The 12,550-nt window shown below is 37.0% G+C and overlaps 1 protein-coding gene across 1 annotated transcript; it reads left to right on the top strand.

Annotated features, from left to right (window-relative positions):
* The first annotated feature begins 9,224 nt into the window (after positions 1 to 9,224).
* Positions 9,225 to 12,314, top strand: LOC143539617 (chaperone protein dnaJ 15-like). Its single transcript, XM_077032886.1, has 11 exons — positions 9,225 to 9,390; positions 10,298 to 10,421; positions 10,515 to 10,597; positions 10,682 to 10,793; positions 10,867 to 10,971; positions 11,054 to 11,104; positions 11,215 to 11,304; positions 11,419 to 11,527; positions 11,601 to 11,749; positions 11,833 to 11,886; positions 12,005 to 12,314. The coding sequence occupies exons 1-11, from the start codon at positions 9,239 to 9,241 to the stop codon at positions 12,194 to 12,196; spliced, it is 1,221 nt and encodes a 406-aa protein (XP_076889001.1). The 5' UTR covers positions 9,225 to 9,238; the 3' UTR covers positions 12,197 to 12,314.
* Positions 12,315 to 12,550: the final 236 nt, after the last annotated feature.

The raw sequence follows: 12,550 nt of genomic DNA, 5'->3' as shown, positions 1-12,550 counted from the left end.
ATGAGGACTTGACATATGAGGTGGCTATGGAAGAGAAGAAGGAGAAGAAGTGGGTCGCGCCTGCCAAACGACCTGGTACTCAGATGTGGAACCCCAAGAACAAGCAACCGACAGTGTGGGAGAAAAGGTCATGTAGGACGTGCGGAAAGATGCACGCTGGAGAGTGCAAGTGAGGCACTGGGTCTGAGGTGTTCCGCAAGTGTGGGAAGTCCCATGGTGGGGAGTGTAGATCAGGGTGAAATGCCTGCTACAAATGTGGTAAGATGGGGCACTTTGCTCAAGATTGCTATGCGAAGCCCTCGTGTTATAAGTGTGGATAGACAGGTTACTTGGCGAGGACTTGTACGAGTGGTGAAGCTAGAGGGAGTGAGAAGAAAGATGCTGATCAAGCGAGGCTGAGAACTATAGCCTACATGCTGACCCAGGAACAAGCTAGACAGATTCCTGATGTCGTGACCGGTACGTTCTTAGTAAACTGTATTTTTGCTTCAGTATTATTTGATTCGGGTGCGAATAGAAGTTTTGTAGCTAACGACATTTAGTAAATTAGCTAAAATGAAATGTTGCCGAGTGTCTAAAACCTTCATAGTAGAAACAACTAGTGACACCTCGGTGATAATAATGAAAATGGTTAAGAATTGTAAGATAGAATTAGATGGACATGAGCTCCCTGTTACTTTGTATGTTATGACCTTAGGAGGGTTCGATGTAGTTTTGGGGATGGATTGGTTGTCTGAATACGAAGCTCAGATAGTATGTAAGAGTAGGATAATAAAGCTAAAGTCCTAGGATGGTAGTGCCGTGACGGTTTATGGCGATAAGCAAAGTTCAGGGTTTAACGTTATTTCGATGATAAAAGCCGAAGGGTTATTAAGGCGAGGGTGCGGTGCCTACCTGGTGTATGTTGTTAATGCTACGGCCGAGACGAAAGAAATGAAAGATGTTCCTATCGTGTGCGACTACCCAGAAGTATTCCCTGAGGATCTTCCGGGGTTGCCACCGGAGCGAGGGAGAGAATTCCAGATAGATTTAATACCAGGGGCCAGCCCGTCGCGAAAGCGCCTTACCGTCTAGCGCCGTCCAAAATGAAAGAATTGATGTCCCAACTGCAAGAACTCCTCGACAAGGGTTTTATTTGACCAAGTGTTTCTCCTTGGGGCGCGCCAGTGTTGTTTGTGAAGAAGAATGATGGAAGTATGAGAATGTGCATAGACTATCGCGAGTTGAATAAGCTTACGGTAAAGAATAGATATCCTTTGCCAAGGATTGATGATCTGTTTGATCAACTGCAAGGTTCAAGTTGGTTCTCACGAATAGATCTCAGATCAGGCTATCATCAGCTGAAGGTGAAAGAGGCAGGCATCCCTAAGACAGCGTTTCGGACGCGGTACAGACACTACGAGTTCCTGGTGATGTCATTCGGTCTAACGAATGCACCCGCGGCATTTATGGACATGATGAATAGGGTGTGTCAGCCTATGTTGGATAAATCGGTAATCGTCTTTATTGATGACATATTGATTTATTCAAAGAACGAGACTGATCATGCTAAGCATTTGAGAGAGGTATTGGAGATTCTGAAGGAAGAGAAGTTGTATGCTATGTTTTCGAAATGCGCGTTCTGGTTGCGAGAAGTGCAATTTCTAGGTCACGTGATTAATCCTGAAGGGATTATGGTGGACCCCGCTAAGATTGAAGCGATAACGAATTGGAAAACTCCACAGAATCTGACTGATATACGAAGCTTCCTAGGGTTAGGTGGCTACTATAGGATATTCATCGAAGGTTTCTCCAAGATAGCCGCACCGTTGACCGGTATGACCCGAAAGTCGATAGTATTCAGTTGGGGTAAGTTTCAAGAAGAGGCTTTTCAGGAGTTAAAGAAGAGACTCACGCAAGCTCCAATCCTCTCTTTACCCGATGGTGACGAGGATTTGGTTGTTTGTACCGATGCTTTGCATCGTGGGTTAGGTTGCGTGTTGATGCAACGAGGAAAGGTGATAGCTTACATGTCTAGACAGTTGAAAGTCCATGAGAGTACTTATCCGACGCATGATTTAGAGCTAGAAGCAGTAGTGCATGCTCTCAAGATATGGAGACATTATCTGTATGGTACTAAGTGTACCATTTACACAGATCATAAGAGTTTAAAGTACTTCTTCGAGCAGATATAATTGAACATGAGACAGAGAAGATGGTTGGAGTTGACAAAGGATTACGACTGTGATATTAAGTACTACCCTGGTAAAGCTAACGTGGTCGCTGATGCGCTAAGCCGTAAGAATGAGGAAGTCATTGCAATAGTGAAGTTATACCGGTTGATTATGAACTCAAGTCTATTTGAAGAAATCATCAAGGTGCAGTCAGAAGTGCTTGTAGATGAAGGACTAGTGAAGAAAGAAAGGATTTTCGGTTAGCAAGACGATTTGATGGAAAACACGCATGGTGTTAAGACTATATTTGACCGTATGTGGATTCCACGCCATGGAGATCTCAGAGGTTGAATCTTAGATGAAGCTCATAAGTCAAGGTATTCGATTCATCCAGGAACTACGAAGATGTACCAAGATTTGAAAAGAGACTATTGGTGGCCAGGAATGAAGAATGACATGGTTGATTATGTTAGTAAGTGTTTAACTTGTTTACAAGTCAAGGCAGAGCATCAGAAGCCTTATGGAAAGATGCAACCTTTGGAGATACCAGAATGGAAATGGGAACACATCACCATGGATTTCATAACTAAGCTACCCCGTACAGCTAAGCATCATGATACCATCTGGGTGATTGTGGACCGTTTGACCAAGAGTGCTCACCATCTGCCTATACGAGAGGCTATCTCGTCAGAAACGTTAGAAAGCTTGTTCATAAAAGAGGTTGTCTCAAAGCATGGAGTACTGTTATCGATCGTGTCCGATAGAGATACTCGGTTTACTTTGAGGTTTTGGAAGAAGTTCCATGAAGCTATAGGAACGAGATTGAACATTAGTACGGCGTATCATCCTCAAACAGATGGACAGTCTGAAAGGACGATCCAAACCCTTGAGGATATGCTACGTGCTTGTGTTTTAGACTTTGGAGGAAGTTGGGATGACCATCTGCATCTGGCAGAGTTCTCTTATAACAACAGCTACCATTCAAGTATTGGTATGCCACCATTCGAGATGTTGTATGGAAGACGTTGTAGAACTCCGGTATGTTGGGGGAGATTGGTCAAAAAGAGATGGGAAGTTTGGAAGTTGTTCAAGAAACCTCTTCAAAATTTGATCAAATTAAAGCAAGGATGAAGGCTGCTCAAGATCGATAGAAGTCGTATGCCGATAAGCGGCGACGACCGATTGAGTTTAACGTTGGTGACAATGTGATGCTCAATGTCTCACCTTGGAAAGGAATTATTCGTTTTAGGAAGAGAGGAAAGTTGAATCCGAGGTACATTCGACCGTTTAAGATTATGTATCGTGTAGGTGAAGTGGCTTACAAGCTGGAATTGCCTGAAGAGCTAGAAGGAATTCACTCAACCTTCCATGTTTCTCATCTGAGAAAATGTCTGGCTGATGACACGTCGCACGTTCCATTAATCGACATTGAGGTTGATGAATAGTTGAACTACATTGAGCAACCAATCGAGATAGTTGACCGCAAGGAAAAGCAGCTTCGTCATAAAGTTATCCCACTAGTGAAGGTGATATAGAAGCATCACAAGGGATCGGATGCTACATGGGAAGTTGAAGAAGAGATGCGCATATCCAAATTTGTTTATGTAATAGTTAGGTTTCGGGGACGAAACCTCTTTAAGGAGGGAAGACTTGTAATATCCCGTTTTTATGGTTCCGGTTAATAAATGAAATATGAGTTATTATGAGTCGAGCTAGTGTTGGGTTAAATGGATATGGGTTACAGACTTGGGTTATGAAAGAAGGAAAAAGACCGTGGGCTTAAGCCCATGATCCATAAATATATAAACCTTTAATCACCCATTTAATTTCATTTCACACATATTCCATACACCCTCAAAACACACACTTAAGCTCTCTCTCTCTAGCCGAAATCACCAAGGAAAACCGATCCCGATCCAAGGTAATAGTAGTATGATATTTTATGAGCTTAAACCCGATAGATATGGTCACGAAACGACGAGCCGACACCGTTAAACCGTTTAGGTCACTAGACCCGGATGGAATCGGGTATAAACCAAACCTAAGATGAGCTTAGGGATCACCCTAGCTCAGATCTGGATCAAACGGGATGAAAAACGACGAAAAACGAGTTAAGACTTGTTTTTCCGACGAATCCGCGGTTTTCCGGCGGCGGCGCCAGAAAGTCGGCGCCGAAAAAGTGTATACGAGGTTAAGGGATGTCAGTGAATGTTCTGACATTCCCTGACCTAACCCTAATTCGTTAACGGAAAGTTAACGAATTAGAGGTAATTTGTTAATGAGGAGTTAACGAATTGGAAGAAATTCGTCAAGCGATTCGTTAAAGGACAATCTCACGAACTAGACTTAATTCGTGTTCAAATTCGTTAAAGATAAGTTAATGAAGTAGCTCCCAATTCGAATGGATCATTCGTTAAAAGAAATAACGAATTAGAAGGTCCAGTTCGCTACTTGGACTGGTTCGCTATATGGACTGATTCGTTAAGGGTCCAGTTCGTTAAAGGGTTCAATTCGCTACAAGGACCAGTTCGCTAGGATAAGCCAATTCGTTATGAACCAGTAACGAATTAGAAGTTTAACGAAATGACAAGAACAATCCTTGGACTTAGAAAAAGAATGATTTAATTACAAAGAAGCCCTTGAACTTTTAAGTTAGCAAATTAATTAATGATTCAAAATCCTAATGGAAAATGTGTTAAGACAGTTAATGAAAATAAAATTTTTCCAAACTGACATGGCAGCTCGACCTCAGCCAGGGGCTCTGCCCCTTGGACCCTGCTAGGGGCTGCCGCCTCTAGACCCCGCTGCCAGGGGCGCCGCCTCGGACCCCCGTTCATTGAGGGTTATAATTGGACTAGAAATACGATATGGATAGTGATAGCAATTAACATGCGTAATTGTTATACAGTTAGTCGTGCACAGCTAAAGAGGGGAATAACCGTAAACGGTGAACGCAACCATATTGAGTTGAGTTTCTAGCCCCACTTCCTTATTATGTTTTCGGGGCTGTGTGCATACTCGATGTGATAGTTAATACACTTACCTTAGGTGGTAAGTGTATGCCTTGTATGATTTATGTATGATGATTGCTTGATGGTGCGTGAACGATCTTCGGATATTGCATGTGCCGTCAAGTGGTAGTTAAAGGTATGATTGATATGTATGAAGTATAAATGATGTATGTATGAATATATAGGATGTATGAATAATGTATGTATGATATGTTGATGGTGCGTGAACGCTCTTCGGAGATTGCACGTATTGTATGGGAATGTATTGTATGTCGTTTGATTAACTAGAACTCACTCAGCGTAGCTGACTTTTAGTATGCACGCAGGTGAGTAGAATGAGGAAACTTGCTTGAGGGGATGCATATGGCATGGATTTGAAAACACTGGCATCTCAATGAAGTGTTAAGTTATGATGTTTTAAAAGACAATGTTTTAAGTTTAAATGATTTAAATGTTCGTTAAAGACAAGAAATGATGGATATGTAATATATTGGTTTGAAGTTTATTATTCCTCGAAAGTTTTAATTAACTCTGATATTTAGAACTGTGTTTATGAGTAAATCCAACGTTAAAGTGAGGCACCGGTAACGGGGCCTTACATCTATTTATTTTCATATGTAGGTACGTAAAAGAAAATTCAAATAAATCTTATGAAACCATGAGTGCAACAAATTTTCTCTCGATTATATTTCATTAAAATTATTATAGATGATGATTTATGAAGAAGTCAATTTATCTTTTGTAAAATTTGTAACTTTCTACAAGATTTAATATGGAGAATAATTTAGGAGTAATTAGGGGAATTAATGTTTTGAACCACAAGGAGATAATCAATGGTTGAGATCGACTTCTCGCACTTCTCGCTATAATATCACTTCTTGCATGATCCATATATATATATATATATATAGGGGAGGGATATTTTGAGAACTTGATTAGTTGTAAGAACTTTAAGAACTCAATTTTGGACCACACATTTAATTAAATGAGTTTGAATATGTGGCTGAGATTAAATTTGATTAAAAAATGAATCAGGAGAGAGAATAAGTATTTTTGATAATTACACAAGTTTAAATGTTAGTTACACATGTGTAATAAGTCGATTCGGTGTGTAAAAAATTACGGTAATTTTTTGTACATTACTTACTCTTACGTATTACATATGTGTAAAACAAATTCAAAAAAAAATTGTTACGTTGAGTTCTATCGAGTTCTTAAAGCTCAAAGCGGTTCTCAAAAGAAATCAATCATATATATATATATATATATATATATAGTTAACCAAGTTTGGTCAAACCTGAACTTAGAATTAACGTATGTGTACTAACATAGGACACGAGCTTTTGGGACGTTTACTGGAATCAAAGTGAGTTTTTCCTCCGAAAAGCATATTGTATATATATCTCCTTTTATATATATATATATATATATATATATATATATATATATATATATTGTTGAAAACGCATTATACTTTACAAATTGTCGTTATTGTGGGATGAATCAATTTGGTTAAATAACTGTTAACCAAATTAGTAAGGGCACAGAAATGTTGGTAGATCTATCGGGGTGACCCCCCCCCCCACTTCCATTCGCGTTGGGTTAAAAGTGGGAATATTTCAAGTATGGTACGTTTCAAGTTATCAAATTGGTAGTCATACACGCGTTGTACTCTTCGCTGGTTTACAACTAACGCTTTTTGTGCAAAAAGGTAAAATGCGGGTTTCGTTGTTGTGTGTACAGTGTATAGATTGGTTCTGTTGGGAGTATAATAGCCGTACACTATTATATTCATGTGTTGTTTATATATAATTGTCTATATTTATATAATTGTTTTTCTCGGGAATAACTCACCAACATTCGTGTTGACCCAAATATTACTTCAATATGCTTTATAGGTAAATGACGGTTTCGCGAGGAGGAGCGGAAAGAGGCGTGGTGTTTGAATAAAGTTATGTATGGGACCGTATGGTAGTTTTTAACAATAAAAACTATGTATGACTCTGATATTTAAATAAATATGTTTAATTTTATATATTAAACTTTGTGTTATTGTGATTGCCTATCAACAACTGTCACCGCCCGAAAATGTTTAATTATAAGACTTCCGCTGAATTATCATTATGTGTTTTCCGGGTGTGACATAACGTACCACTAACTTGTTAATATTAAGTGAATATTCTTTCCAAGGTGGGAGGGACACATGCGAGTAAGGGTGTTCAAAGTCGGATGTCCGAACTTCGGATGTCCTAACGTTTCGGATAGTGGATTTTACTATCCAAATCTGTATCCGAAATTTCGAATATCCGTTCAGATATTAAAACGGATACCCGAAAACCAAAATAGCAATTAAGAAATGGATCTTTCCCAAAATTCAGCCTCATTGTTTGAAGCTTTAACAAGAATGGGATGAGAATGCTCTAACAAGAATGCTAATATGTTACCCAAATTATTTTATCAACTACAGCCCAAAATCAATTTTAGAACCACTGTCACCTAAATCGATTGTTCCTTCCAATTTGAGAGCTTGGAATGACCAATTAATAGAATCATAGTGCAAGGTTGTAACCACAGATTAGCAGGGAGGGGCGGCGAGAGTAGAACGAATCCGACATGGTGTCTTGTGGAGACTAGAATTACTGATATAGAGAGCATAGAGATGGAGGCTGGAGAATACGACAACGTGTGTTTAGAATAACTAGGGTTTCACTCTTATTAGTTGTTACGTAAAATAAAATTAAATATATAAATTTAATATAACGGATAGTTCGGATATCTGAACTATCCAAAAAATCCTAAAATTGTTATCCGAATCCGAATTTTTGGATAGGTATTCGGATATTTGAAATTTTGGATACTTCGGATACAGATTTTCGAATAATTCGGATACGGATTCAGATTATGATTCTTTTGAACACACCTATATGCGAGTACCAGGTTTTGGGTACAGTAGTCTAATTGGATACATAGCCATCGTTAGTTAGGGTACCTAAATCAAGTAGGAGAGATCGAGCATCAGTCGTTGAAAAGAGAGAGATGGAGGGAGAGCTAGCTTCCTCGGGGGTGTTTGCATAGGATGACGGCGCAGGTGGTGGTGGGTTCACACGACTAGGCTCGCGTATAACAGATGGTGGCGGGTAGCGATGTGTTATTGGAATGTGATTTTGTTTCTGACGGGCACATAAGGTAGTACCCGTCCACCCTTATATTAATATTTACTTAATATTAATCTTATATATATATTAAAACGAAACCTTTAAAAACTCTTTGGTTGATCTCTATAATCTATCAAGCCACCAGATTGCTTTATATGAATGAAAGTTTCTTATGTATTTGACCCGAATTCACGGGTATGAGTTTCATCAAACCCAGATAGCCTTTAAACAGGTTATAACATCTCATTAAATTAAAAACTCCTATAACCAAATATTTGATATGAAAATCTTATAAAATATGGATATACTAAATTTAATATCCGTTTTTTTAAGATATTATTTATAATTAGAATATAATTTTATAGTAAAAAAATAAGCGAGTTATGTGTCTCACTAAACCCATATAGCTTTTAAACTGAGTTATAACATCTTAAATCTTTGTGAAATAATTTAATCGTCAAATCCTAAATATAATATTAAGTTTCTTACAATAATTAAAATTAAAATCCAGAAAAATATATAAGTATTAAAAACGAGTAATATAAAACAACAGGGAATAAAAAAGATAATTATTAATATATTATAGGAAGAAAATATTGGAGTAGAAAATAGGGAAAATTTATATCCAAATCAAAAGACCAATTCTTTGCGCGTATTATTATTATTATTATTATTATATTTGATTCACAAAAGAGTTGAATTGAATTTTGTAAGTCTACTTTTGAATAATCAAATGAAATAATTCCTCGTCAAAAAACAAATCGATCCGATGCTGTGAACTTCGTGCACACTCGATCTTGACTCATCTTTACAGAAGCTACTACTGATATCAATCAATTTCGGTATTATTAAATTTTAAATAAATTCTTCAAAACCAACCAGAAAACAAAGAAAGAAAGAAAGAAAGTAAAATAAGAAAATGGGAGGTTCCAAGATTGAAGGAGGAACCTCGTCTTCTTCTTCTGCAGCTCCGGTTATTATTAATCGTAGAGATCCATACGAGGTTCTGAATGTTTCAACAGACTGTTCTGATCAGGAGATCAAATCTGCTTACAGGAAGCTTGCCCTCAAGTTTGTTAAATTATTATTATTATTATTTTAATTTTCTTCTTTTCAACATTTTCATTTGTTTTTTAGTGTTGACCTGCTTATGTAATAAAATCATGGTTTTATTTTATGTTAATAATAACAACAATAATATTTGGATTAGGTTGCTTGCAGAATTAGGTAAATTCCACTTAATGTAATTTTTAAAAGGGCTAGCAATGCAGTTTGTTACCCATTTGCGTTCTATTTCGATGTAAACACTACTCTTTTCTATGAAATAGATGAAAAAAAGTATGGCATTCATTTTGTTAGGGAACATAAAGTTATGTAAATGTTTCTTTTCTTGTATAGTTGTATGGTATGTTAACATTATTAGTTGGACTATGTTGCTTGCAGAAATATGTAATTATTTTCTTGTTTATGATATTCAGGGCTTGTATGTTAACACTGCCAAACGGGTTGGGTCGTGTGGGTTCGGGTCACGGGTTTGGGGTTGGAATGGGTCGATTCAAAAAATGGTTATTTAGGTTTGGGTCGGAACGGGGTTGGGTTGAAAAGGGCCGGGTTAGAACGCGTTCGGATCGGAACAGGTTTCAGATCAAAAGGGGTTTGGTTTAAAATCAATGGTTATTTTGAAATTACTGTACGTTTCAACTTTAATTCTGGTTTTCGGCATCGGTTACGTGCTTTCAGGTGTTGGTTACGGCGTGGAGTTGATAATTATGCATTTATGCCATATGCCCTGTTTAAATTCACATAATATTTTCTGGTAGTTACTAGCAAATTATATTGTGTATATATTGAAAGGAGTATGATTGTGCTAACTGATTATTTGAGTTTGATTAGTAAATGTCACTTGAGATTATTTAAAACAAGCATATAAACACCTACGCGTTACATTTGTATATTTTGTAACGTTACTTATTTATAGGTATCACCCGGACAAGAATGTTGACAACCCTGAAGCATCAGAACTGTTTAAAGAGGTTGCTTATTCTTATAATATTTTATCTGATCCGGAGAAAAGAAGGCAATACGATAATGCTGGTTTTGAGGTAGCTTTCTGCTCATTTATAACTAAACTCAAAGTTATATTTAATGTTTATGATACCGTTGTTTGTGTTTACAATGTATTTTGAAATCAATAGGCTATTGATGCTGATGGCACAGACATGGAAATTGATCTTTCTAACCTTGGAACAGTTAATACAATGTTTGCTGCCTTATTCAGGTAAATTTTGTTCGAGATTTTTATATGATAGATTCATATTGACTCGTTTCTTCGTTTTAAGTACTTCATTGTTTCATTTTTAAGTAAGCTTGGAGTTCCTATTAAGACTACTATTTCTACCAATGTGCTTGAAGAAGCTTTGACTGGATCGATCATGGTCAAACCTCTTACGTTAGGATCATCAATTAGTGGAAAGGTGCACATAAGCGCGTTTCAGTATATTATTATTGTTATTGTTTTCTTAGCTACTTCATTGAGCTTAATTGCAGGTAGATAAACACGCTGCTCAGTTTTATGATGTAACTGTAACTGAAGAACAAGCTAAAGCAGGGATTGTAGTTAGAGTTACATCAACCGCCCAGAGCAAATTTAAGGTACTTAACATTTTTTGAATTATTATTCATATAAAACTTTGCAATCCTGTTAATTAATCTTTTTGGGTATTTAATATTGCAGCTACTGTATTTTGAGAAAGATGTTGGTGGAGGTTATAATTTGGCATTACAGGTATTATCTGTTTCAGTTATCCTCAAAGGGTAGTTCAAAATTTTGTATCGGTATTGTTATTATAAAAATAAAGATTGTTTCTTTATAAGCGGTTGAAATATATATTTCAGGAAGACAGTGAGAAAACAGGAAAGGTGACATCAGCAGGGATGTATTTCTTGCATTTTCAAGTATATAGAATGGATTCAAGTGTTAATGCGGTATGCATCTACCATATCAGTTACATTTATCAAAATGTGACATTTAATCAATGATTTCGATTTGAAGGGTATTTTAGACATTTGATGTTGACAATGAGTTGTAATTATGGACAGTTAGAAATGGTTAAGGATCCGGAAGCGGCTTTCTTTAAAAGGTTGGAAGGTCTCCAGCCATGCGAGGTCATGGAGATTAGAGCCGGGACCCACACATTTGCCGTTTATGGTTTGAAATTCTTTTCTATAATTTTTATAATCAGGAATCATGTTACACATAGTTAATATCTTTTTTCTTGCAGGTGATAACTTTTTTAAGACCGCGTCTTACACAATGGAAGCTCTTTGTGCCGCGACATACAAGAGTTCTACTCATAAACTCAAGGATGTAGAACAACAAATTTTAAGAAAAAGAAACGAGTTACGCCAATTTGAAACTGATTATAGAAAGGTTAACGGAAAACTAATTCAGCATTCGTCATATCAAGTAAAATTTTCTGTACACTTATATGTTTCTTATTATATCTTTTGCAGGCTTTAGCACAATTCCAAGAAGTGACCAACAGATACACTCAGGAAAAACAGAATGTAAGTGGACTATGCAAAAGTCAAATTCCTAGGCCACCTTTGACTTTTAAGAGTCAAACGACGTACCAGTTTCATTTCCTGTCAATGCTGTACATACTGTAAACGTTCAAAATTGCAGGTGGACGAGCTTCTAAAGCAACGAGAAAGCATCCAATCAGCCTTCACGGCTAATAAGTCGGTGATTTTTGGGAGTCAAATGAGTAATGGAGGTGTAGACAGCAGCCCGCGTGAAGAAGACGGGAAGGATAAGTCTGCAAAGAAGAGATGGTTCAATCTTGGCCTAAAATTTTCTGCTGATAAAAGAATATGATTTATAAAAAGGTGCATGTTCTCGCTTCTTGGTATTTTGATTCATGGGGGTGTTTATAATGGCTTCCTGTTTTGGATCTTCATTTGATATTTTTATATGTTTTGTTGTATAATGGTTTTGATTAAATATTTGGAGAAAATACGTAACTCGTTAGTGTAATTATTTATTTGTGTTACTATTTTCTGTGCATATTTAGGATTGAGTTTGAAAACAACTTAGACTATCTTTAATGTTAGGTTCGCCCTTATCTGTCACTTCATCTGTCACATAATATCCCTACGAATTTAAAAACCTAAATTTTATGTTCAACCTTACAAATATCTTTACAATATTTAATTTTCACATCATCATCAC

Source organism: Bidens hawaiensis, unplaced genomic scaffold (assembly GCF_021521415.1).
Source record: "Bidens hawaiensis isolate Kalapana, Puna unplaced genomic scaffold, B.hawaiensis_p1.1 tig00011955_1, whole genome shotgun sequence".
In the NCBI taxonomy this organism is placed as follows: domain Eukaryota; kingdom Viridiplantae; phylum Streptophyta; class Magnoliopsida; order Asterales; family Asteraceae; genus Bidens; species Bidens hawaiensis.
Note: the sequence above shows the minus strand (reverse complement) of the source record. Positions and strands in the feature narration are given on the sequence as shown.

Coding starts and splice junctions, on each gene's coding strand:
- LOC143539617 (XM_077032886.1), top strand. CDS start 9,239: ATGGGAGGTTCCAAGATTGAAGGAGGAACCTCGTCTTCTTCTTCTGCA. Junction 10,794..10,866: donor GATCATCAATTAGTGGAAAG/GTGCACATAAGC, acceptor GCTTAATTGCAG/GTAGATAAACACGCTGCTCA. Junction 11,105..11,214: donor GTTATAATTTGGCATTACAG/GTATTATCTGTT, acceptor TATATATTTCAG/GAAGACAGTGAGAAAACAGG.